The 27,339-nt window shown below is 37.7% G+C and overlaps 1 protein-coding gene and 1 long non-coding RNA gene across 2 annotated transcripts in view; one reads left to right on the top strand and one right to left on the bottom strand.

Moving 5' to 3' along the window:
* Positions 1–27,339, bottom strand: part of Adamtsl3 (ADAMTS like 3) — a 320,152-nt gene that overhangs the window by 211,055 nt on the left and 81,758 nt on the right. Inside the window, exons 4-5 of the mRNA XM_005320199.5 lie at positions 17,450–17,577; positions 2,488–2,533 (exon numbers count right to left, since the gene is read on the bottom strand). Coding sequence (XP_005320256.1) covers positions 2,488–2,533; positions 17,450–17,577 — 174 coding nt within the window. The remainder of the gene's footprint in view (positions 1–2,487; positions 2,534–17,449; positions 17,578–27,339) is intronic.
* Positions 750–26,081, top strand: LOC144377995 (uncharacterized). Its single transcript, XR_013439382.1, has 3 exons — positions 750–879; positions 15,786–15,972; positions 23,833–26,081. It is a non-coding gene; the product is annotated as an uncharacterized LOC144377995 (long non-coding RNA).

A 27,339-nucleotide genomic window follows, 5' to 3' on the forward strand; every position in this document is an offset into this window, starting at 1 on the left:
TCTCCCAGAGCAGGAGCAACAGCAGTGGAAAGACAAGAACACCTCGAGGAAAAACACAGAATAAAAAGGTATTGGAAACCATGCATAGGATCCATGATATGAAGGACCTTTAAGGGCCACATCAAATGTTGCCTGTTATGGGAAATCATCAGGGATCCCAGAGAACCCACTGTACGGAGCTAACTACACTCATAAAAATATCATGTTCATGGCTGGGTATGGTGGCGGACTGAAATCCCAGAAACTCAGGAAGCAGAAGGATCATAAGTTCAAAGCTAGCCTCAGAAACTTAGCAAGGCCCTAAGCAACTTAGCAAAACCCTGTCTCAAGAATTTTTTTGTGTGTGTGTGGTGTTGGAGATTGAACCCAGGGCCTGCACATGCAGAGCAAACACTCTACCAACTAAGCTATATCCCTAGCCCCAAGAAAAAATTTTAAAGTTAAACATTAAAAGGGGCTCAGTGGTAAAGTGCCCCTGGGTTCAATCCACAGCACCTCCCCCAAAAATACACACACACACACTCACTCACACACACACACACACACACACACACACATGCACACATACATATGTTCATGTTACAAATATTCTTGTCAAAATTGTGATATATGCTGTATAATTTAACAAATATTTTCCCCTGGCCTCTTCCAGTCTTGCCTTTAATCCTATAAACACAGAATTAAAAAAGAAAAAAAAACCATGAGTAGTTACTGAATTCACTACTGACTGACATGCATGACTTCGCTGGGAAATTTTCCATTTGCTCTGATATACCTGTGATAAGGATAATTCTTTACCCGGGACTTGGTTGTAAGGATATATGCTGAGGTTTATGTCTGAAGATGGCTGTCATCTGGGATCCAGAGTCCTGCATACAGGTATGTTCTGTTCCTTAATCTTTCAGCCTGAGTCCAAAGCCCCATCTCCCCTGATAGAATGAACCTGGGAGAGCCACTGAACCGAAGCCTGCTGGGGAGGGCAGTGTGGTCCCAGAGCCCTGGTGGAGCCTCCTACTCCTGCTGTTTGAGGCATGGTCTCCTGCAGGTTGGGGATGGAATTTCCTTGTGCTCTCTGAATGCATGTCCCTATAGCACCAGACTTCAAAACGAACCAAAAGAGCATCTGATCTTTCCTTGAGTGCCTGGAACCTAATGTTTTTAGTGTATTCTGCTGCAGTGGGCAGAATTCTGAAATACAGCAGCCAGAGTCTGTGCTCCTTAAGCAGGACCTTTCCTGGGCTAAGATCCACCCAGAGATGTGGGAGTAGGAGACCAACTGGTATGGAAGGAGGCCTTCATTTCTCCAACTTCTCTTCAGTTGCCTCTCAGAATTTGTTCCCTATTCTTTCCTGACCCTTGTCCCTTGATAACTGAATATGCAGAAGGTCTGTGCTACTGTTCCAGATGTTGGAGTTTCTACAAGAGTATCTTAAAATATTCTTTCTTCTATTACCTCAGCAACTCCAAGGTTTATCTCTTAAAAACTACCATGCACTGGATGTGATTGTAGACACCTATAATCCCAGTGACTTAGGAGGGTAAGACAGAAGAATCACAGGTTGGAGGCCAGCCTAAGCAATTTAGCAAGGTCCTAAGCAACTCAGTGAGACCCTGTCTCAAAATAAAAAGCAAAAACGGCTGGAGATGTGGCTCAGTGGTAAACGTCCCTGGATTCAATGCCTAGTATTAAAACAAACAAACAAACAAACAACAACAAAAAAACAAGCTACCATACTTTAGTTACTATTGTCTAGAATATTACTTTGTCATCTAACAAAGCTTAAGAAAAATATAAATCTCATTCAGATGATCTCTCCAAATTCTCATAACTCCCTTTAAATTCTTGTTATTTTGATTTAGGTATGTGTCACCAAAAGGAAATACTCTGAGTGGAAAACAAGATCTGTTCCTTCTGATGTTTACTTTGCATTTTTATATTTGTAAAGAAAAATATTCTAATTTCTTTTAATGTTGACTGATGTAAAATGAGAGTATGGTTATCTAAACTTGTGTGTGGTTTTCTGATGAGTCACCTGAACATACTTTGCAGTGGACACAACAGGTGGTTTGCAATGGCAAAAACAACACTAGACCAGTTCAGGTCTGTACCCTTCCTGTGTGATCTTCAGAAAATAATTTACCCAACTCAGCCTCAGTCCCCTCATTCCCATATTTCACTTTCCTATAAGGCAGAGACCTTGTGAAGCACTTTGAATTTGAAGGAGCCTAAGGTATTTTGTACTGGTTTCTATAAATTCAGAAATTATTAAATACTGACCAAATTAGATCATGACCTTGAAATGACATAAAAGGGCATATAAGTGGAAAAGATGCTGGATATACAAAAGTTGTTGCCAACTAAAGAAATATTCAAATTTTCTACAAAGGTTATTGAGAGATCATTAGTTTTTAACAACACATATTATAATATTATAACTTAAGAGTTATAATATTTGGGGGATTATATGTTCTGATTATAGGACTTACATGATTGCTACATGTCTTGTAACGAATGTTCTGTCCTTCACAATTCCTAAAGGAAAAAAGAAAACAAACAAGAGAAAATAATGACTTTGTCACATAATGGCATTTTTTTGTCAGCAACAGACTATATAAATAAAGGTGGTCCCATAAGATTATAATGTCTAGTGACTTCGTACTCATGTTTGCTTGTGTAAATGCATTCTATGCTGTTTACACAATGACAAAATTGCCTAACACTGTGGCTTTTTAAAATATTTAGTCCTGTGAGAACAGAAATATTTAAAAAGTGAATCTTGAATCTACATGAAGTGATTGATAGAGTCAGCAATATACTTTCTGCATGTACTTTCTGATGATTATATTTTTACTGATTATAAATGGAACAGGTAAAAAGTAATGTACCTATTATGGTTTGAGTATGAGGTGTCTCCAAAAAAGTACTCTATTAATAGAGGAATATTCAAGGTGAAATTATTGGATTATGAGAATTGTAACCTTATTTGTCCATCCTACTTGGAATGGACTGACTGGGTGGTAACTGTGGGCAGGTGGGCTATGGCTGGAGAAGTCCTAGATGGGTTCATCTTCCCTGAAGCACCTGTAGCTTCCCTGTGGCTATGACCTAAGTAGCTTTTCTCTGCTATAACCTTCCACCATGATGCTTCTCCTCACCCTGGGTCCAGAGCAACAGTCAGCCAACCATGGACTAAACCTCTGAAACCATGAGCTAAAATAAACTTTCCTTCCACTATGGTGTTTTTATCAGGTATTTTGGTCACAGTGATGCAAAACTGACCAACACAGTACCAAGTAGTCTCAAGGTAGCCAGGCAGAGTGGCACACGCCTATAATCCTATCAGCTCAAGTTTAAAGCCAGTCTCAGCAAAAGCAAGGCATTAAGCAACTCAGTGAGACCCTGTCTCTAAATAAAATACAAATTAGGGCTGGGGATGTGGCTCAGTGGTCACGTGCTCCCAATTTCAATCCCTGGTACCAAAAAGAAAAAAAAAAAAGTCTCAAGGTGGAAGATCATTCATCCCAAATCACTTCAACAAAGATCTTTATTCTCAATATTTTTGGAATTTAATCTTCCAGCATTTCCATCATGATTTATTTGCAGAGTTGAAAATTATACTGTGAATTCAGCTTTGGATTGGTTTTAATCTAATATTATAAATACTGATAATGCTTAGGGAAAATTCCTTCAATGATTACATAACCATCCATTATACAGACTTCATTTTGTTAGTTTTGAATTAAAATTTCTGAATTGTGGTAAAACACAAATAACATAAAATTCACCATCTTAAGTGTATATAGTTCAATACGTGTTAAGAATATTCACATTGAACAGATACTACCTTTTATAATGGTATTACTTCTTTGTTTCCTTCTTTTACAATTTACACACAGTAAAACTCACTTTTGGAAGTTATATAGTTTTATGAGATTTGACAAACCCATGCTGTATAGGAACCACTACCACGATCAATATTTGGAACAGTGCTGTCATTTTTAAAGATGCCTCATGTCACCCCTTCGTGGTCCATCTCTCCCCACTCAGTTCCTGGCAATCACTGATTTGTTTTCTGACCCCAACATCAAGACTCTTGCAGGATGTGATATCAATTGAATCAATAGGAAGCTATCGTGTGTAGCTTTTCAAGAAGGATTCTTTTTTAGCACAATACATTTAAAATTGTATATCAGTAGTTTGCAACTTTTTTAAATGCTAAGTATTATTCTGTTGAATGCATGCCCAAGTTTTTATTCCCTATCTACATATTTGAGTTGTTTCCAGTTTGGGGCAATTATGAAAAAAACTGCTAAAAACATTCACATACAGGTTTTGTGTGAACATAAGCTTTCAATTCTCTTGGGTAAATACCTAGAAGTGAGATTACTGAGTCTGCTCTTGTTTATGTAATATAAAGATGCTTTGCTAAACATCTTTATGTTCCTGTTTTTGTTCCTACTTAGAATATATTCCTAGAAATGGATGACAAATTTTAGTCCCTTTGAAATTTTTCTAATATCTGAGCTTTAAACTATTGGTTGGCTGAGTATTATTTAATTGGTTGCTTTCTCAAGAAGTATATGTGGCTGGTATATTAATGAACCCTTCATTTCACATAGAAAAGAAAATTCAGCAAGATATGATATTCAATTTATATGATTCTTTCCATCAACACTGTAGGCATGCTGTGCTGACCACTGACACTGTGGCTTCCAAAGCAATCTGATTTTTATTCTTTCTGCACATGTGCTTTATTTTTCTGCCTGGAAGCTTATAGTTTCCTTTTGTTTTGATTTACTTTGTTTTGTTTGCATTTAAAGTAAAAGTTATATTCAGGATATATCTAATTATGATTCTTTCCATCCATTTTGACTGAAAGTCCTTTTGAATCAAATACTTCATTACCAAAAATCAATATGCTTTAAAATAAATAGGAATTTCTCAATGCATATTCATAAAGCTATTTCTTCACTAAAGTTTAATAAAAATGTACTTTTATTCCCAGGCTCTGATTTTCAATGATTGCTCTTTTTTTCCAGAATTATCTGTAATTCTGAAGTGAGCTCCCTCTTGACATTTGTTTTCTTTATCATCTTTGCATGATTTTCTCTCACTTATGTTTAATTCCTTGTGCCTTTTCTTGTGTTTCCAAGAAATAGATAGATATACTTCCTCGTGCCTGATTTTATTTCCCTGTAGTGGTTATTTTGTAATTCATGGTGTTCGATACTTTTTGGTTCTGATTTTCACTTTTCTGCCTTTGCAGTCCTCACACTTGCCCTGTCCATTGACAATTCATATCTCCTCACTTTACATTTTGTCCCACTTGAAACATGTTCCCTTTAGTGTCCTCATGGCTTGTGTTTTGGGGATATGCAATCCTAATTGGTTTGGGAGAGAGGTTTGGGAGTGAATTAAACAGCAACATGGCTGACTCCAAAAGCACTGCCCTAGTGGTAGTTAAATGTCTCAACCTGAAGACAGTCAGGTCCAATTAGCTGCTCCTTCTCAAACTCCCACCTTCTCAGATTATGACAAGTGGATTGACAAAGTCTTCATATTTTGTAACTGTATATTTCCATGTTTTGGCTTGTCCTAGGTATACTTTTCTGAGATTTATTAAAATCTTAATGATACTACATCAAATTTTAAACACTCAAGGTGCACCAAAGTGGGAGGCTGGCAGGAAAACCGGTGAAGAAGTCTCCTTGTCAAAGGGAAATGACTCCATTCTGCTGGGAACAGCAGCTGTGCCTGTGGACAAGCTCATACACTCAGGAAATGTATCTCATTCTACTGTTCATGTGTGGAGAAAAGAAGAAAATAAATAACATGAAAAGTGAAAGGGTAATCTAAGTTACTTGACTTATTTTGGAAACACCCCAATTGAGGAAAACTGCTAATAGATCCTATTACTTCCTGTAATAACTGAAAGCGTTTTGTACCACATTGATTACAGTCCTAAAACATTTGTAATTCCAATTTAAAGGGGGAAGCCAAATTAGACACAATTAAAGATAGTATTTGAATTGATTAATAATACTGGGATACAAAAATTGTGGAAACATACAAAGAATGGCATTTTCTTTAAAAGTGTTTCAGAACTTCGGGAATAATTTTTGAGCTGCATTTGCTTAATTTTAGTTATTTAATTTTTTTAAAAAAACTATATTTTAAAGAAAGAAACTGAAAATGAAGGGAAAACATATCCATCAAAGGTATCTAATGGCTATGCCTCAGGACAGCTATGTAGACCACCCACCCATGCATGGTCTATATACCCCACAGATACCTGCTGTGTCTTGATTTTAAGCTACTATCCTAGAGTCACTAGCTTGCATCTTGATTTTTGAGCCTGAAAATCTAAACCAAAATGATAAGTACATCCTCACTCCAAATCCCAGTACAACTGCATCAAAGTGACATGGGAAAGAAAGTATTTTATTTCATGAAATCTCAAAATGCAAAGCACCATTTTGGATGCCTTCCTTCTCTAACACCTTATAGTGAATCTACTAGGTACTAGGAGGCAGACAGGAAGATGCAGCCATTATCTCCCAGCATATTATTACAAGTCAATAGTAAGGTTTTTTTTTAACAACCCAACCACAGGGCCACCATTCTTAATATTCTATTTCCCTTTGTCCAACCTAACACAGTGAACCCACTGACTGGCCTTTACTGACAGGGCACAGTTTGCTTACAATTCAGTAAGAAAATGAATGACTACTTTATGAAACAGGCATAAAATGAAATGCAAGTTATTTTAAAGTTAAGGACATTGGAGTCCTAATTCCCCAAGCAGGAACCTGCCAGCTTATTCTGGAAATAATTCCTTTGGCCTGAATCAACTAAGCTACAGAAATATTACTTGCAAGTTTTTAATATCATTCTAATTACTATATGCAAGAGCTAATGGTTATCAGGAGTATATGAAAATTCAAGAACATCATTTTAAAATTATGTATTTTTTATCCATTACAACATTCATAGCACCCTGAAACTGAAGACTTTTGAATTCATAAATTTATGAATATATAAAAAACATATGTTGATTCCGTGAGGATACATTAAAAACATTAATAAAATTTCCCTAGAGTTCATAGCACTATAATTTATTATATTCACTTGGTGATATATTGACTCAAATACTAGTGTCATAAAGACTGAGAAGCATGTGTTTTGAAGAATAAAAATATATTAATTTTTTAAAATAGTAGTTAAGTTAAACCTGTGTTTCCCATGGTTGGCACTTGAGGAGAATATCAAGTTACACATTTCTGCAAGCGAAAGAGACATTCTGGCTGGTGTATGGTTTGCGGCATAATAGAACCGACTTGAGCATTTAAATGTAATAAAATTCTGAAATGACTTTATCCACAAAGAAATAAATGAGCAAAATAGCTACATTCATCCCTGTCCCTAAGTCATGAATTTAACGGAGCACACTGATAAGACAGAAGGCACCAGAATGCTTTCTAAAGCCTGGGATGACTTTTTGTTTGGCTTTGTATGCAATCACCTCCATATCCCACTTCCAAGAAAAACTGACCACAAGCGCTCAATATTTATGAAGATTTAATGGGTCTCTATGGCTGCTCAAGGATAAAGAGGCCTGATAAGCCTTCCAAAGGAAGTAGGTTTCCTTCTAGAAAATCTGAGTACTTCCAAAATCACGGTGAACATGTCTAACATGGGGGTGGGTTAGGGACGATGAAGCTCTAGCACACTTCTACCCTCCTGTTCAATAAAGCTAATTTTGTTTTTATGCAGGAAAATGGAGTTACCCTCCCTATTTCTGAAACATAGTGGATATGCTCCAGGTCTGGCCCCAAGCCAGGAACCAAGTTGGCAAAAGGACTTAAACTGCCATCCGCTTATCTCACTATAAATACCACAGGACATAGTATTCTCTCATTTAGTTTTATATAAAGTTATATATCCAGTTCTGCATGTTTTTCTTTTCTGGGGTGGGGGCATTTAATATGTTTTCCAGCTTCGTATATTTGTTTAAATTAGATGAGCTCAGATAGAAGGCAAATGTGGAATTCCTCAAGCCTAAAAGCAAACTTCAGAATACAGGTTAAGATTAGAACATGATATAAGTGCCTAAAAAATGAAAAATGTAGGCAAGCAGTATTCCAGAAATAAAAGAGACAACTGAGAAAATGTCATCATATCATTTATAATTTCACAGCTTTGATTTTTCAGCTCAACTTTAAATGTGACTTTGCGTTCATGGCCTTCTGCAGCTTGATTTTTATTTATTTATTTATTTATTTTGCTTATTTGAACTCTATTTTTAAATGTTGACATGTGTAACTTTTAATTCATTTTTATGACTGTATATAAATCCAATTTATAAAAGTACTACAATTTATTATCTATTTTTTTTATTTATCAATGGACTTTCCTCAATGTTGAAAATTTAAGTTGGTTCCAAATTTTAAAATACCTATAGTTGCACAATGAGCATCATCATCTTAGCCAATTTGCACAAGTTTCTCTGGGACCTACGTTGTGAGCATTATATCTTTGCTATTGAGGATACTCTCAAATGGCTCTCTAATATGGACAAACCACTTTCTGATAACTAGTGCAGAAAAGTTTTCATTTTTGGAAACTAGACAATATTTAGCTTTTCAAACTTTTAATGTCTTTCCAAGCCTGAAAAATCAGCATATTTCATTTCCTATTATTTTGCCATATTTTTGATGGTGACATTAATATTTTCACTTGTTTTTGACTATGCAGGTTCCCTTTCTATAAATTTCTGGATTAAACCCTTTGCCTGTTTTTCTACTAGTTTGTTTTTGCTTTTGTTTCATTGGTATATAGAAGTTATTTAAATATTTCAGATGCAGAAATTCTTTACAGATTATATACATTGTCAAGATTTTCTCTGCCTCTATGTCTTTCCTTAAGGTTATAGTAGTCTTTATAAGAAGTGTTTACTGCGCTTGAACTTATCAATATTTTCCTTTATAACTATTTAAGATCTTTCTATCTTAGTAAAGGAATATTTCACTACCCAGAGATTTTCTTCTGTTTTTTTTCCTAAATATTTTCAAAATTTATTTTTTATAAGTAGACTTTAATCCACTTGGAATTTATTCTTTACATGGACCAAAACATTTTAGTAGTTTCTTTTGAATTTCAATAGTCATATCTGAGACCCCTGAACTGAATATTTATCTTCCTTTACTGATTTATGATGATATCTTCTATATATTTCAAACTCCTTGATACATATTTGTATTTCTGGACTCTTACTTTGATATATTTGTCCTCATACCACTATTACAAATAAACTTAAATTTTTTTAATGTCTGTACAAGTTTCCTATTTTTGTCTTTTTCAAAATTGTTTTTAATTATCTTTATAATTCCATTATAATTGGAATTATACCCCATTTAAAGATTAAATTAGGGGAAGTCAGCCTTTTATGATGTTGAGATTTCCTATTTGTGTTTATGTTATCTCTCTCCATTTATTTAGTTGAGTTTTTAAAATCTTCCCTAAAGACTTTGCACACTTTTCATTTAATCTATCACAAAGCACTTTACATTTTTTAGTGGTATAAATGTTACCTTTTGAAATTTTGATTTCTAATTATTTGTTGTTTTCAGTGCTGGGGGTGGAACCCAGGGCCTTGCACATGCGAGGTAAGCACTTTACCACTGAGCTACATCCCTAGCCCTCTATTTAGTTTTTGGTAGTGTAAGAACACAGTTATTTGTGCATTAATATTGTTCCCAGTAATCTTCAATGAACTATTTTATTAGTATTATAGGAATTCTTGGATTTTCTATCCACATAATCAGGTAGTATCTATACAGTTAGTTATTTCTTCTTTTCCAATCATAATACTTTCTATTTTTTTCCTTGCCTTATTACACTGACTAGGATCCTCAGTAATGAATAAAAACAATGACAGGCATTCTTTTTATTCTTACATGCACATGATATAACAATATAATTTGGCCCATATAATTCCCCAGTATTTCTCTTTTATTCATACCTAGTATTAAAGAAAATAGAGTTACATTTTACTAGGAAGGATAATACTGACTATACATTGAGTACACCTCTATTGCCGGTTTCCCAAGATTTTTCTTTTCAGTTGTGAGTAAGCATTCATTTTTATCAAATGATAAAAATCATCAATATATCAATACAGTTAACTGGATGACTTTTCTCCCTTGAATCCTCACTGCTGTACCTACTAGTGCTTACTTATGCAAATAATTCCTTGCCTGTTATCTATTTTAGGATTGCAAACTTATCATAAGCATGGCTCCATCAATAGAAATCTTCAGGCAGCCTGACTTGGTAGTCTGTCTCTCTAGATCTGCCCACTACTGCCACTCATCACAGTTACAAGATCACATTTCATGTTAATATTGTTATCTCAAAGCTTCCATGGTCATGTGAGATAGATAACATTCAACATATTTAACACATACATACAGACAGGTCAATATAATTGTACCTCAAACTCTTGGGAGAACAGTTCCATTGTTCTAAAGTGGAAAATTTATTTCTAATAAGAATTAAGAACTAAAATATTTAAGTTCTTTATGCTGGTAGAATGATACTTTTTTCCTGGTCCATCTGTTTAGTATGCATATGGGGGTCCCTCCTTTATGTTGGGGCTGGAGTTCCACGCTGCTGTGCTTCACATACACTCAAAATTTGATCTGCTGGATTAAGAAGGAATTAAAACTTAATAGCCTGGGTTCAAGAGACCATCAAACCCCATTTCCATTGCCAGGGCAGGCAAGGAAGTAGTTATGCACTTGCTGGTCTGGCCTTCAGTTTCCTCTTTAGTTTTTGACTCTGTGGACTTTCCTTAATTTCTTGTAGGTTCAACTTTACTATTAAATAGATTTATGTCCTACTTTGCCTAGAATTTCTGAGGGTTTTTATTACATAAAAATCTCTTATATTAAAATAATTATAAATCTTGTGCTCTTGCAAGAAACAATGGAAAGAATTATCAGATACAGTTAAAGTATATACAATTGCTTCATCATGAGGTTCCTTCAAGCTGCTTTTGTAGCTGTAGCCTCTTCCCTCCACCCAATGCTCTCCTTACCACTTGGCAACTACTAATATGTTTTTCATTCCTATAATTTGTGTCATTTCAAGAGTATTATATAAGCAGAATCATAGAATTCAACTTTTGGAGACTAGCTTTTATTAACCTCATCCTAACTCTCTGGAGAGTTATCCAGGTTCTTTGTGTGTCAATGGTTCCTTTTCATGCTGTGTAGTACTCCATGGCATGGATGTACCACAGTTTAACTATCACCCAATGAAAGGCATCTGGGTTGCTTTCACTATTTGGCTATTATGAATAAAGTTTCTATAAACATTTATACACATTAATTATGTGAACCTATGTTTTCATTTCTTTGGGATGAATGCCCAGGATTACAAGCCCTGACTTATCTGACAGTTGCATTTATTTTTTAAGAAACTACCCATTTTCCAGTGGCTGTACCAATTTGCATTCCAGCCACCTGTGCATAAGTGATCTAGTTTCTCTGTATCCTTGCCAGCATTTCATGTACTCAACTCTTCTTTCTTCTTTTCTTAGGCAGTCTAATAGGATTGTAATGGTATCTCACTATTGTTTTAGTTTGTGCTTCTTTAATAGCTAGTAATGATGGCCATCTTTTCATGTGCTCACTTGCCTTCTGCGTGTCCTCTTTGGTAAAATATGGGTTCATGACTTTTATTCATTTCCTAATTACTAGTTTGATTTTCACTTGTTAATTTCAAAGGGTTCTTAATATGCATAGTAGTCTTTAGTCAGATACGCACTTTGCAAATATTTTCTCTCACTGATCTATGCATTTGTCCTCTTGCCAATACCACTTTTGGTTACTATAGATACATAATAAGTCCTAATATAAAATAAGCGATTCTTTTTTTTCTTTTCAAAGATATTCTAAGGTCTCTGCCTTCCCATATAAATTTCAGAATATTCTTGCTCACACCTACAAAAGACATCTTGATGGTATTTTAAGAGAAATTGCATTCAGCCTATAAGTCAATTTGGGAAGAACTGTTAAATTCACTGGATTGCGTCTCACAACCAATGAACAAGTTATATATCTCCATTTATTCAGAGTTTCCTTCAGTTTCGTTCATTAGCACCTCGAAGTCCTGTACATGTTCATACAGATTTAAACCTACATATTTAACATTTTAGAGTGATTATAAAAGGTGATGTACTTTTTATTTTGGTGTCAAAGTTCATCATTAGTAAGAGAAATACAACAGATTTTTTTTGTATGTTTATTCTATATCCAGGACCTTTCTGAATTACTTTTACATTCTAGAAGTTACTTTGTAGATTACTTAGGATATTCTATGTTGTCAAAAATGTCATCCACAAAGACAGTTTTACTTATTTTCCTTTCTTGACTTAATTACTCAGGGCAGAACTTTCAGCATTCTGTTGGTGGGAGAAGATACTATGCATTGTTCCTGATTTAAGGGGGAAAATACTGAGTCTTTCACCATTAAGTATAACTATAATGCTAGCTGTAAGTTTTTAGGTGTTGTCAAGCTTAGGAAGTTCCCCTCTGTTCCTGTTTTTCTGAGAGTTGTTCTTCATAAATTTAATTTTGTCAAATGCTTTTTTGCATCAGCTGATATGGGCCTATGATTTTTTTCTTCTTCATTCTTAAATTGGCTGGATTACACTGACTAACTTTAGATATTGAACTAGCTTTACATTCCTAGAATAAACCCACTTGGTCATGGTATACAATTCCTTTTATTTCTGAAGGCTATTTGATAGTATTTTATTAATAATCCTTACATGCATATTCACAAGATATATCAGTCTTCAGTTTTCCTATTTTGTATAGCCTTTCTCTGGTCTCAGTATTAAAGTCATACCAGATTCATAAAGTGAATTGGGAAATGTTCTCCTCCTCTTCTATTTTCTGGAAGAGATTGTATGAAAATTTTTGTAAATTTTTCTTTAAATGCTTGGTAGAATTTGCCAGTGAAACCGTCTGGGACTGGAGATCATTTAGAATAGAAGAGGGTTTTTATTTATTGCAAATTCAATTTCCGTAAAAGTTGTGGAGGTATTTAAATTATCTATTTCATACTAAGGATGTTTTTGGACTCCACAGACCACAAAAGGTAAGTCATGTGAGAGACATGGGGAAGTTTCTAAAAGAAACTCCATTTGTTCTGTAGACGCACAAAAAGCTCCAGAAGTAATACAGAAGACACATCTGAAGTGGGGTAAACTTGGGGTCAAAACCAGCAGAACTGGTGGGAAGTCTGTGTGTGGAGCAGCGAGGCCCCAACCACCCTCTCTTGCTTCAACCAAAGACGGTGCTATCCTCTGAAGTGGATAAAACAGAAGTCTCTGGACTGAGAGAACTAACTACAATGAAGGGCCAGAGTAATACACTGAGAACCGGGGCTAAACATAAATTCAGATATTTAATGCCAAGGTCCCCGCTTTCTGCCCCCTTGGTTCCTACATGTTGGAATCAGAAGAGCCTCCCTGAGAAATCAGAGTAGTCCCAAACCAAACCCAGAGACATCATCAGACAGCGAGACGGACCAGCACATCTCTTTCCAATTCAGCTCACAGTGCTTTTTCTTAAAAGAAGAACAAACAAGGGTCACCAGAAGTCACAGAAAAGTCTCGAATGTGAATCAAGAAATGTTTAAATAAATAAATAAATAAATAAATAAACGAACAAGCCAGAAAACAGCAATTTGGAAGGAACTAAGACTATAAGATGAAAAGAAACCTCTATGGCTCTGTGGCTCCCCACCTGGAATTTGTGTCCTCAGAGATTAAAAAAAGAATCAGGCAGGGACAGACCCCAATTTTTAAAAATTCAAGGAAAAGAAATTATCTCAGAAAAAAAAAATAGAGAGAATACTTAGTAGGAAATATTTAGTAAAATAGTTTGAAAATAAGTGTAGGTTGATCTCCCAGAAAGCATGGCAAATGGACAACAAGAAAATTTGAAGAGCTAATGTTCAAATAATTTGAGTTTCAACAACAACAAAAATAGAGGAAAGCAAAGAATAAATCATCCAATAAATAATTCAAAACTGAAGGGAGTGAGTTTTCATAGTAAAGGGTCCATTAAGTGCCAGATACCGTGGATAAAAATGGACCCACACCAAGGCACGATAGTATGACATTTCAGAACACTGGGGGCAGACAAACACTTTCATATGTATCTAGAGAAGAAGAAAAAAAGTATAGAGATTCTGAATGCTGTCAGATTTCTCAATAAACACCACTTGGTGTTAGCAGCAATGTCCTTAAATTTCTCAGGGAAAATTATTCCTGCATAATCACACACTTGGAAAAATCATCATCCAAATTTAAGGGGAAAGACATTGTCACATACTAGGAAGTTCCTGGAGAATGTACTCCATAAAAACAAGCAGGAACTAAGAGAAAGGAAGAGAGGTGATCAGGAAACAGGAGCTGGAACACAGGAAAGAGGCAAACGACACTAGCAGGAGGTCAGAAAACGAGATTCCAGCCTGCTCCTTGAGTTCTTCGCCAGAGATCAGCTAGTGCAGCTCAGGACCATTTAGAATTCTTCAGGAGAGGGATAACAGAAAAGATGGATGTGAATGAAATATGTGAAGTGAAAATTAAAATGATTTTTTTTTCTGAGTAAGGCTCTTTACATTTGCCTACAAATCAGCCTTCTTCTTCAACATACTTGCACTACTTTCTCATATGCTGTTCTCCAAGCATAAAAACCTTTCCTTTCGTGCTCCAAGGCCTTTGCATGTGCTGATCCCAATATCTGATTGGGGGTGGGGGCAGGGTCCTAGAACTCACCTCTTCACATGAGTGACCTTCTCTCAACAGTAAATCATTTCTCAGTGATTGGAATCAGAAAGGCCTCCCTGAGAAATCAGGGTAGCCCTGAACAGAGGGCTTCCCTTACCACCTAATCCCCCCACTTGACACAATTTTTAACTCTATGTAATTGGAAGCTTCCTTTTGTTTATCATCTTTCTTGCTAGACTGAATGAACCATGCAGAAAGGATTCACAAGTGTTAAAGTCCTTACCCACATCAAAGAGTAGAAAGAAGACTTGGAGCTGGAGACCTAGAGGAAGGACTTGTGGAGATTTCATTGAGAAAGTTATGTTGTGAGCCTCACCCTGCCCCATCCAGAGCAGAAGGGATGACTCTGCTAACTCCAAACCAAGAGGAAAAAACTTCAGGGACATGGCTCAAATATGTTTCCCCTGCAGACTATTGGTGTATAATTCACACCTGAGAAACTTGATAGCTGAGAAACCAGCTGCAGCAGCCCTTGTAAGCAGAGTAAGCGCGTCTGTGCTGGCTCCCTGAACTTCGACAGTGTGTTTAGCAATGTGTGCATGTGGGTTTCTTGTGCTCCAGAGATGGGTGGGCCATATGCAAGAAAGAGTCAGTGTGGAGTTGTCTCAGGAACTCACCAGAGCAGCCACCAAGGGTGGATACAGGTAAATAAGCAGAATATGCCTACCTGGCCAGAAGCTCAGGAAAGAGTAGTATTGCCAAGACAAAGTGTTTAGAACAGCGTAAGTCAAGGGAACTGGAGGCAAGAGATCCCAAGAGATTTGGGAGGGCAGGGGCAGCATCTTAGAAAAATCCATCCAAGTGCTCACAGTAGCCAGCTTTAAACACCTGCCAAACCAGAGCACACCCGTGCTTGCTCACAATGGTAAAATCCAGCCCCTTCCCTCTCCTTCTGACCAAATCTTCCTTTCTGAATAGGTGCAGAAAAGACAAGAAGCTGTGCGATTGGCCCTTCCTTATCCACAGCGTTTCCATCAGTAGCACAGCCCACCTGGGAGAGAGAAGGCATGAATTCACACACATTCTACGACATGACACTTGGCAAAAGGATGTTTCAAGCACAGTCAACATCATTTCAAAAAATGATCAAATAATAAATAAACATGTAAGTATTTTGGTTGAACGATAAGAGGATGAATATGATCATTCATAGCCCTTAATGTATTCCTCTAAATTCTTCTTTTTAAAACAAAGACAAGTATATAATATAAAAAAAAAAACTCAACAAAGACAAATGCAAACAAACCCCACTCCTTTCCACTATAACCCTATTGTTTAGTTGCAAATTATTCATATTCTCCAGACTTGGGAGGTTAAAAGGCACCAAAGTCCTACCTTCCCTACTTTAATTTCTAGCTGAACACTTCCCAGCAGTCAGAAGGAACTTATGCTCAACCTAGGAATCTCCTGCTCCTCTGGTCCACAGGTGCGTGGCCCTCCCTTGGCAGGCCTCAGCAGGATAAGTACATCCCACTATTGCACCATTGTGCTTCTATACAGCATTGCTCACCTAGAACAGCAGGGCCTTTACTTCCTCACCACTGTGAAAACATGAGGAAGCACACAAACTGCTTTGTCATCCCAAGACATAAATTTTCATTATGTATAATTTGAGGCTTCTTTGCTATTTGTCTCCCTGGACTGTAAGAACCACGTGGACAGGATCTGCATTAGTTGAATTCATGAATTGTTAAACTCCTTACATGTAACAGGGGTAGAAAGAGGGTCTGGAGCCAGAGACCTAGAGGAAGGACTAAATTTCATTGAGAAAGTTCATCGGGTTCAGTTCGATAACCATTTATTGAAGGATTAAGGAGACTAGAGGACATACTTGGTCGTAAAACAGTAGTCTTGTTGAAATCTAAACGAGGGCCTAAATGTCTGCTCTATACCTCGAGACTAATCAGTGATAAACAATTTACTCTTTCACCTGACAACATCTTAAATCTGAAGAATGGCTGCCGAAACCTTGGAGTCTTCTTTTGTCCAGGACCAGCACATCCAGCTTCATCAACCTGGGGCTTTGTCTTTCCTAAGAGCTAAGGGAAATTAGCTGGGATTTAAACTGTCCTCTGAGGAAATATCTCAAATTGTCTCAAAAATCGAGAGGTACAGGCTTATGCGTTTTATTAATGAACTGATCTTACATTTTACACATGTTATTTAACATATCTAAGATGTGGAAACAGAAATTTGCATTACCTTCTTAATCAATGGTTTGCTCAGGGCAAATGAATCAGAAATGAATTAAAATCGAAGCCACTCAAGGGTGGAACCCAAAAAACATACCATCTTACCTCAAATCTCAGTGATGTAATGTGGCAAGCCTTCTCTTCCTCAAAGCCCAGGTGCCTGGTGCCTCGGACTCCTGGGAGGACTGTCTGGTTTGAGTATGTGACCATACACTTGAAAACTAGTCCCTTATTAAACATGGTAACCCGAGGTTGACTGATATTTCGACCTAGCAGATGTTTTCAACCACTACCTCAGTACATACCAAACCCAAGTCAAGGGTTGCCGGTCCCCAGCGCTCCAGAGGCACCAACACGCCCCCACACAGGGCAGGTCGAGCCACCACTGACCTTCCTGTCAAACACCTCCGCAGAGAATAGGAGGCTCCGCCCCCACAGGTGCGGGAGCAGTCGCTCCAGTCGCCCCAGGCATCCCAGTTGCCATCTTTGTCTTCATCAGAGCGAGCGTTTCTTGAGGTCTAGATGTGAAACACACATAAGGCGTTACAGACACATGTGGTAGAAATATCCCATAGTTCCCCCAGTTTTTTCTAGATTCTTCTTCTAGATTGCTCTCAGAGACCAAAGTTGCCTAAAAATGCTTTGCTTTAGAATGGCTGCATTTTTAAAAAAATCACACAAGAAAGGTTTGTACAGAAGCTAGCTGGTACATGCAAGTCTTTCAACCTTAAGAAGCCTTTGTTCAGATGGTTTCTAAGCTCAGTTTGAAGTATGAAATTTTACCATTTCTAAATTTAAATAATTGCCTAAATATCAATCTATTGTTTTTCTAAATTTTATATATATATATATATATATATATATATATATATTTTTTTTTTACATAGCAGGGTCCCACCTTGAACCTAAGAAGTGCTCCCCACTGAAATTCTGACTCGCCTGCCTGTCAGACAAACTAATGGTAACCCCCAAGGAATACTTCTGCATGAGGATTTCTGGAACTTTCCTAGAGAGAGGTTCCACCTCAAGAAAACAAAGTCAGATAGATGAGCATAGCTAAGTTATAAAGCTTAGGAGTCCAAGAAAATAGGGAAGGTCAATTTTGTGTATATTTGGTTTGTCTCTGGGACTTACCACCATTGACTTATGTCAGGATACTCTAGGGAAGCAAGAAGAAGAGGAGTTAGTTACAAGGGGAAAATATAGAGATAAGAAATGAAGCCTATTACTTAAATAAAGTTATAAAACTTTACTAGGAAAACTAAATCCGATGTGAATAAATGAAGAGACAACTACAGTCCTGAATGGGTAGACTCAATACTGTAAAGTGCTAATTCTCTCCAAATTAATCTATAAATTTGTAGCAACTCCAATCAAAATCCTAAGAGGGAAAGTTTTGGAAAAGCTTATCTATGGGATTATATATATATATATATATATATATATATATATATATATATATATATATAAACAAAGCGGGGGGAAGAAAGATGGAATCACCAAATAACCAAGCAATCAATTCCATTTCCAGATGTCTATCTAAAAGAATTAAAATCAGGACTCCTAAAAGATACATGCAAAGCCATGTTTATTGTAATCATTGTTCACAATAGCAAAGAGGTGGAAGCAACCCAGGTATCCATCAGTAGATGAATGGATACACAAAGGGTGCTATATTCATATGTACAATGGAATATTATGGTGCCATAAAAGGGAAATCTTGTCACATGCTACAACATGGATGAACCTTGAGGACATTACACTAAGTGAAACAAGTCACAGAAGGCCAAATGCTGCATAATTTTACCTCCCTGAGTTTTCTAAAGTAGTCCACCTCACTGCAGCAGAAGGTAGAATGGCAAGCTTCAAGGGACTCAGGAGGGAGAAAGGAGGAGTTAGGTTTGCATGGTTATGAAGTTTCAGTCACACAAAATTAAACAGTTGTGGAGATCTGCTGCACAACATTGTGCTTGTAGTTAACAATGCACTTCAAAATTTCTTAAGAAATTAGGTCTCATGCTATGAGTTTTTTTTAACTGCAATTAAAAAGATTAAAATAAGGGCATGAGAAGAAACGGCCTCAATTAAAAGAGCATAGAACTGATGTAGCAATAAGCAATCTGAGCTATTAAAATTTAGTAAGAGTCCAAAAACAGACCCAAGAATAAGAGTAGAGTATAAGAACACAAAACCAATGTGACAAATGGATTCTTAAAAACCATAGATATCTTCTTCATAAAATATACCAAAATTAATTCCAGACATAGTGGAAATTTATATTATAAATAGTAAAACCATAAAATTATAGATTAAGAGTCTTGTTGTTTTCTCTCTATTTTCTTGGAGTGGGAGAGCATCCAATATAGAGTTAGCATAAGAAAGACTGTCCTAGATATGTTAACAAAGGAAGAAACTATAAAGGGAAAGACTGATAGGTTTAATTACATTAAAATTTAAACACAAAGTATTTTCTATCTCTTCAACTTCAGAAGATGGTAGTGGTCTATGAATATACACTCTAAAAATCAAGTAGAAAATGTAACTATGTGGGCTACAAGGCCTCACATCAGATGGCCTCTAAGAATACTGGAGGTGGGATGAGGAGCCAATCTGCTGGGCAGAATCACAACTGAATGTCTCTTTTTCTCCTATTATCAAAAACCAGGCCTATAATCCCAGTAACTCAGGAGGCTGGAGAGGCAGAAGGATCACAAATTTGAGGCCAGCCTCAGCAACTTAGAAGGACCAAAGCAACTTATGACAAAATATGACAAAACGGTGAATTTGATAAAACCAGATGGTGCTATTTTGGATGCCAGCTAATTAATTTCTAATTGTTGTTTGAAATTTCTTTTTAAAACTATGTGTAATCCCAGCAATTGGGGAGGCTGAAGCAGGAGGATCCCTAGTTGGAGGACAGTCTCAATAATTTAGCCAGACCTTGTCTCAAAATAAAAAATAGAAAGGACTGGGGATGTGGCTCAGTGGTTAAGTATCCCTCAGTTCAACCTCCAGTATCAAATAAATAATAAAAATATGTGTTTAGGGCAAAACGAAATCACTAGATAAAAATAAATATATGCTGCATCTTTCTTTTGGAGGGGGGTGGTACAAAAAGAATTAAATGAGAGATCTGTAAAAAGGACCTTCAAAAATGAATTGAAGAAATCATGACTTGATACTTTACCTCTGAGCTACATCCCCAGTTTTGTTTATTTTTTAATTTGAAACAGGATCTCATTAAGTTACTGAGGGTGTTGCTAAATTGCTGAGTCTGGCCTCAAATTTTTGCCATCCTCCTGCCTCAGCCTCTGAGTCACTAGGACTATAGGAATGTACCACCATGCCTGGCCTATATCATTTTTAATTCAGGTGAACTTGTACATGCATAGAGAAAGGAGTGAAAATTTAAACAAAATGTTATGGGATCACCTCTAGGAGAGAGGGCTTTGAGCGAATTTTAACCTCTTTTATTTTGTTTTTGTTTCTGTTATTTTATGCAATCTTTTTAAAACAAAACACATAATACCTTAATTAAAACTAGTAAGCAAAGAAACAAACAAACAAAAAAACACATCCTACTGGTATACACGGAAAAGTTCAAGTCAACCAGAGTTTAACAGGTAGGTTCTAAGCTGGAGAAAGGCAACGTTTATAAAGGAAGCTGTGAGGCAAGTCATAAACGGCAGCATGTGACCCAACTAGATATTGCCCAGGTTTCCTTAAGCCCTTAGGCAAGTTACCTCATCCAACCAAAAAATAAAAATTAAATTAGAGGGATCTGTAGAGAGAACCTTCAAAACTGAAATGAAGAAATAATGACTGGGAGCAAAGAGGGCGTTTTCCAATAATTTTCACTCCGGTCTCACAGGTCCCCAGGTTTCATGGCTTCTTGCCAAGCTACCTATCCAGAGCACAGTGGGCAGTCCTACACGAGGCAGTATTTCAGGAACAGTCAAGGGAAAGGAAAGGATAAATATCTGGCGACTGATCAAATCTGTCATCGGGACCAGGGGCTAATTAAACCCATGCTATTTACTGTTCTAATTAGACCACTGTTCAGTTCAGTTTTCTACCCTTAAATGTCACCAAACATGACTGTGCTCTGCCTATAACATAATAGAGAACATAAAGTTTTAATTCATAAAAAATACAATAAGCAGTTTAATACATTCATCTGGACATTTAGGTGAGGTAAGTCCAAATCATTTAGGTAAATGTCTAAAATATACACAGCTGAAACTGATTTTTTGCCGCTCGATAGATGGATAGGTGGAATGTGAAAAGTTGAAAAACATCATCAAATATATTTTTAAGGGAAAGCTGACAGTTGGTTGCAATATCATTGTGTTTTTATTCCCACTATCCCATCGGTTCAGTTTATACTTAGAATCACGTTTATTTCCATGACTTCTCCACCTTTATTTACAAAAAAAATTCTTGATTCTAAAATAATTAAAATAGCTATGTTATAAAATACAAGCATTTGGTTTCTCTGATTGGATCAATTGGGTGCTCTCCCACTCCAAGAAAATGGAGAGAAAACAGCATCTCAAGAGGAGACTTCAAAGTTTTCTCATCTCCTTGGCCATGAAGATGGTTGGATTTTGCTTGGAAACCCCCATGCCACTCCCTGCAGGTCTTTTCTTGTATTTTTCTTTATCCACAGAGTGGCAATTAAGTCCCTGATTTCTACCTAGTTCTCTCTTCCCTTTGATCCTAGCAGCATAATTATAATAAGCATTCAAAAAAAAATAAGAAAAAAAATTAAAAACCTCTGCTGAAGCAGAATGAAGCACCACCAGAGTTGCTTCCTAAAACACACATGTGTGTGTGTGTGTGTGTGTTCCTTACAACAGAAAGAAATTGCTACCCTGGATCTTCCATTTCTCTAGAGTGATGGGCAGTGGGCTGTGAGCCTCCTCTGCAGCAGAATCCTTCTTGGAGCCTCCCAGATCTACTGCCTTCCACTTGCCTTGCTCTTTCATGACTGTGTTCAATCTCTGCACACATTTATATTTGCAAATTTTTGAGCCAAAAATGTAATGTCCAGGCCAGGCACAGTGGCCCACATCTGTAATCCCGGAGACAGGAGAGGCTGAAATAGGAGGATCACAAGTTTGAGGCCAGCCTCAGCAACTTAGTGAGGCCATAAGTAACTTAGTGAGATCCTGTCTCAAAATAAAAAATATAAAGGGCTGGGATGTGGCTTAGTGGTTAAGCACAGCTGGGTTCAATCCCTAATATGTATGTATGTATGTATGTATAAGTAAATAAATAAGTAAGCAAATAGAAATAAAAATGCAATGTCCAGAATACAACACTGCAGCTAAGAGAAACAGAGACCACACATTGTCTCTCTGGTCCATGTTTCTTTTCATGGAACCTAAGCCTTAGCTCCTCTTTCCTTCTCCCCTTCCTCCCTCTCTTCTCGCCTTCTTTCCTTCTTTCTTCATTCCTTTCTTTTTCAGCCACACTTTTTATTGGAATTCACTATGGAGGCAATATCACATAATGGTTAAAAGCTGTTTGAATCTGGACACATTTCTTAGGCTTTCTAAAACTCATCTATTAAATGAGATGATCACCATTGACAAACAGGATTTAAAGCAAATATCATACAAAATAAATCACACAGCATCTCAATAAATGTAGGTGGCGAATGTCTCATAAATGTCCGCAAGCGTTGTTCTTATTCAAAATAATGTTGTTGTTTTTTTCACGGGGAGGACGGTAGAGCCAGCTCTGTTCCATTTGTGCTTATGCAAGACTTAACATTAATCACTACTGAATTTCCTTTTGTTGGTTTTGGCCCAAGATACCAGCCTGTTGAGGTCTGCTTCAGCCCTGATCCCATCACCCATCTGTGAGCCACTCTGCAGTTTTGCAGCGTCCATGTGTTCACCCGATAAACGTGCTGGACATAGCTCCCTAATCTTACAGAATTCCATTAACACATTTTTCTACTTTTTTTAAAAAAAATAGTAAGCAGACCATAAAGTCACGTAAGCAGCCAACTAATCAGACTTGGAATCTGTGAACACAGTTTAATGTTACAATAAAAATATGAAACAATACCAATCACTGCGGTCAAATGGCAGGAGGCAGGGAGAGTAGAAATCTGCTGTGAGGAGGAATTGGACCAGGCAGGGGGGAAGTCAACATTCTCAGGCTGCAAGGTAGTGGTGGCCAGCCTCCCGAGAGAAGAGGTATGGAGCAGCCTCACGTGGCCAGCCCCAGCCCAGACATCCAGTGACAATAAAATATAGCCAAAGTACCGGCCCCATGGCCACATCTTTGACCTCAAGCAACTTCTGTGTTTATCAGTTGGGTACCTCATTCACAGTTCCTCCTTTTCCACATTGTCAAGTAATTATTTAAATTAAATTTAATTTAATGTTACTTGATAAGGTTAATTGTTTCCAAACCCAATCCAAGTCTGACTTCATCCAAATCTATGTCCCTGCCTGAGTCTAGACCCCATGGTAAGGCCTGGGGGGAAACCCAGAATTGTGAGGCAGCTTCTTCTTTTGTATGGAGTGAGTCCTACATGCCAGCACTTCTCCTGCCTTCTCTCTCACCTTCTCCACAAGCCCTGGAGGTGAATATTCCCATCCCCACTTCCTAGGTGATCCACCATGATTTCAAGAACCACATGTTCCAGAGCCCAAGCAGAACCTCTTTCTGATTTGCCTTAGACAAATCCTCTTTTCCTCATGGACCTCTGTTTCCCCCACTGACTGGTGTTTTCTCCACTTCCCTCTCGCCACCAGGAATCCAGTCAAATGCAGCAGCCAACCCATCATCACTCGCAGTTAGCCTTTTGCATCATGGATCAAACACATCTGCTGCTGTGATCCGCTGGACCTCAACATACTTTCTATATCTCAATGAAGTCTTGGACTCTCCCCACCCTTACTGTAAGCAGAGCTGTACTCCTGGTTTCCTAAAGCATTTCATTTTATCTAGGTTATTTCATGAGGAATGCACATTCCTGACCGACACTCGTGGACTGAGACGCATTTGCTCATTTTCTCACACAAACATGCACCAAAGTTGGAGGCTCTGTGCTTGATGTCCTAGGAGGACAAGCATGAAACTGGCCCTCAAGTAGCTCTCAAACCAGTGAGCAGCAGCAAGAGAGAGGTAAAAGGACAGAGTGAGGCAGTGTCAATCCTCATTTGCCTAGAGCAACAGACACAAGGGACCCAGGGTGAGGAGATACTGCAAACAGAGCCATTCCTGGAGCACTGGTTAAGAGAGCGGGGACACTGGTTTTCCCCAGGGCACACCAATTCTGCTAGAACCATCGGCACCCCATCATCTCCCATAGCACGGGTTACATGCAAGGTTCTATTTATTTGCTCATCTCTATTTCTTAATGTTAAAGAATGAATATGTCTAGTTTGTGCAATGAGACACTCAGGATAAGTTCTTCTATTTTAAAGGGGGAAAGTAAAACACTAAAGGGAAAACTATAAAACACACCCAAAGAAACAATATGCACTGTGTGTTGTTTGGCTAATATTATCAGGCTTAAAGATCTCTTAGGAAATCATATTTTCCTAAGTAAAGTTCTAGCTAGGGAATATTTTGGATGAAAAATTCAAAAAAAAAAGATATTGTTTACTCATTATATAATAGGACTTGGTAAAAGCCAAGAATATTGTAGGAGTGTGTTCACAATCTCATAGAGACTCAAGCACTGCTTGCCCTTCTTGGATCCCAAGGCATAAATCAAATCATAAAACATTTTCCTGACAAGTCCTTAAATCTATGACTTATAATGAACAGTACAGTTCTCCCAGTCTTGCTAAAACATGACTAATTAAACGCAGATTTCACATATAAGGTCACTTATTGGAAATGCTATATTAACAGCTCTATATTAAAAACAACCCCAAATAAAATGAGTTCCACTGGGATATTACTTCCCAGACATCAAATAAAGGTTCATTCCAATGTTCCCACAAAGGTTATTTAAGGGGATCTCAAATGACTTAGATTTTGTTAACAGTAAATACATTCTTTCGGGTTAATACTACCTTCAGATCTTGAACAACAAAAAATTTAAAATATGAACTGGGTAAATGACATAAAAATGTCACTCAAGCTGTCATACAGACTCAGCAATTCAGTTCAAGCAGGACTGTCAAATACCAACATATCTACAGCTGGGTGCTAGGTACCACTGAGAACTGCTCCACATTCTGACCCCTTACCCCTCACTTTTCCAGCCCAAAAAAGATTAGACATCTTTTTTGAGATACACACACACACACACACACACACACACACACACACACACACACACATATATTTTCCTTCAAAACTCATTACCCTGAGAGCCAATGCCCCTAGAATTTGGTCTACCCTTTCCTAGCCCATGTGTTCCCAATTATTTTACCAGCTATAAATCCTTCACTGATTGCTCAATTGCTCAGGACACATGTGCCACACCTGGAGGCTTTCTCTACCTCCCTCCCCAACTCCATTTCTCCCAGCTCCTTGCTCGCATTCTATCTCAAACTCCAGGCACACCATATTTCTCAATTATTCCCCAAATATAAACATGTTTGCTAAGTCCTGTTTGGAGTTTTAAGGACACACTACTGAGTTAGGAGTTTCATAGGGTGCAGCTCCCCGGGGCTGTATGGCTGCCAAGACGTGCTGGGGACCTGCACGCTGGGTCGGGTGAAGGCAGCCTCAGCTGTGGGAATCGGCTGCCTGTGAGAAGCTACGGACTTTGGTCAAGAATCACAGTGCCCAGCAGCCCACAGACAGCTGGGGAAATAAACCCACCTCTTTCCTCCTCTCCAGTCGCCTGCAATGTCACCATTAGCCAAGTCCAACCAGAAAACAGAGGGCAGAGAGACCACGGATGCTATTCATACAGGTCAGCAACCCGGGGGTAGGAGGGTGTGCAGCACAGGCTGGGGAAGGGTGGAGAGTGGATCTGTAAGGCAGAGCAGAGCTTCCAGCACAGTAATTTACTGGATCATCAAAATATTTTTAAGCAAAAGAGTGACTTCAGCAGATTGTATTTTGGAAAAATTACTCTGGCAGGAAGAAGTATGGAGAAGGATGGAAGCACAGGCTCCATGTTGGTAGCACTGTGTGTAAGAGAAGGATGCAGATAGGAAGCTGGAAGGCACAGGAATCCATGGGACCTGGCAGCTGGCCAGACACAGGAGGAAAGAGGTGCCAGGCCCACTCCTGGGCTTCCATGTTAAGTGACTGCAGTAAATACTAACCTCATTCATGCCTGATGACTATTCTCCACCCCACTCTTGAAGTGAGATGTCAGTGCCCTGTGCACAGGACAAAAGTAGTGACCACAGTTACCAAGACAAAGGGAGAATTATGGTCCCCAGGAGGCATCTGGCCTCATTTACTTAACTATAATTGTCTATTTTGCCACATAAGAAAAGAAAAAAATTATTTGCTAAGATTTAAACATCTAGAGATTTCACATAAAATTCTAGTTCTATCATGTCTCAGGAAAATAAGAAATATTAAAACAGGATTCTCATCACAGAATGGCCATCATTAAAACAAACTGAGGCCACATAATTTTTAATGGGCACATGCCTCTAGAGTGCAATGAAAACCACAATGAAATATCACATCACACCCACTAGGAGGACTGTTAGAAAACAAAACAGGAAGAAACAAGCCTTGGTGAGGATGTGAGAGACCATTGACAGTGGGAAAGTGAAAGGTGCAGCCGCTATGGAAAATGGTATGGGGGCTCCTCAAAAAGGTCAATGCATAATTACCATGTAATCCAGCGATTTCACTTCTGAGTATCTACCCCAAAATAATTGAAAGCAAGGATGCAAACAGATACTTGTACACCTGTTTTCATAGTAGCATTATTCACATTAGACAAAGAACCCATATGTCCACCAACAAATTAATAGATTAGCAAAATACAGAATATGCATCCAGTAGAAGAGAATTAACTTTAATAAGGAATGAACTTCTACTCTCCCCCCCCAACCTTGTTGTGTGAGCATCCACATTTCAGAGAGAACCTTTGATCTTTGTTTTTTTGGGATTAGCTTATTTCACTTAGCACAACCAATAAATAGATGGATTCGCAATTTACTGGTGAATCCATCTATTTATTGGTGAATGTCATAAATGCCCATTCTTCTTTATGGCTGGGTAATATTCCACTGTGTATATAAACCATATTCTCTTTATCCATTCATCTGTTGATGGGCACATAGGTTGGTTCCATAGTTTGGCTATTGTGAATTATGAAGAAGAGAAGT

This window comes from Ictidomys tridecemlineatus, chromosome 5, assembly GCF_052094955.1.
Source record: "Ictidomys tridecemlineatus isolate mIctTri1 chromosome 5, mIctTri1.hap1, whole genome shotgun sequence".
Taxonomy (NCBI): domain Eukaryota; kingdom Metazoa; phylum Chordata; class Mammalia; order Rodentia; family Sciuridae; genus Ictidomys; species Ictidomys tridecemlineatus.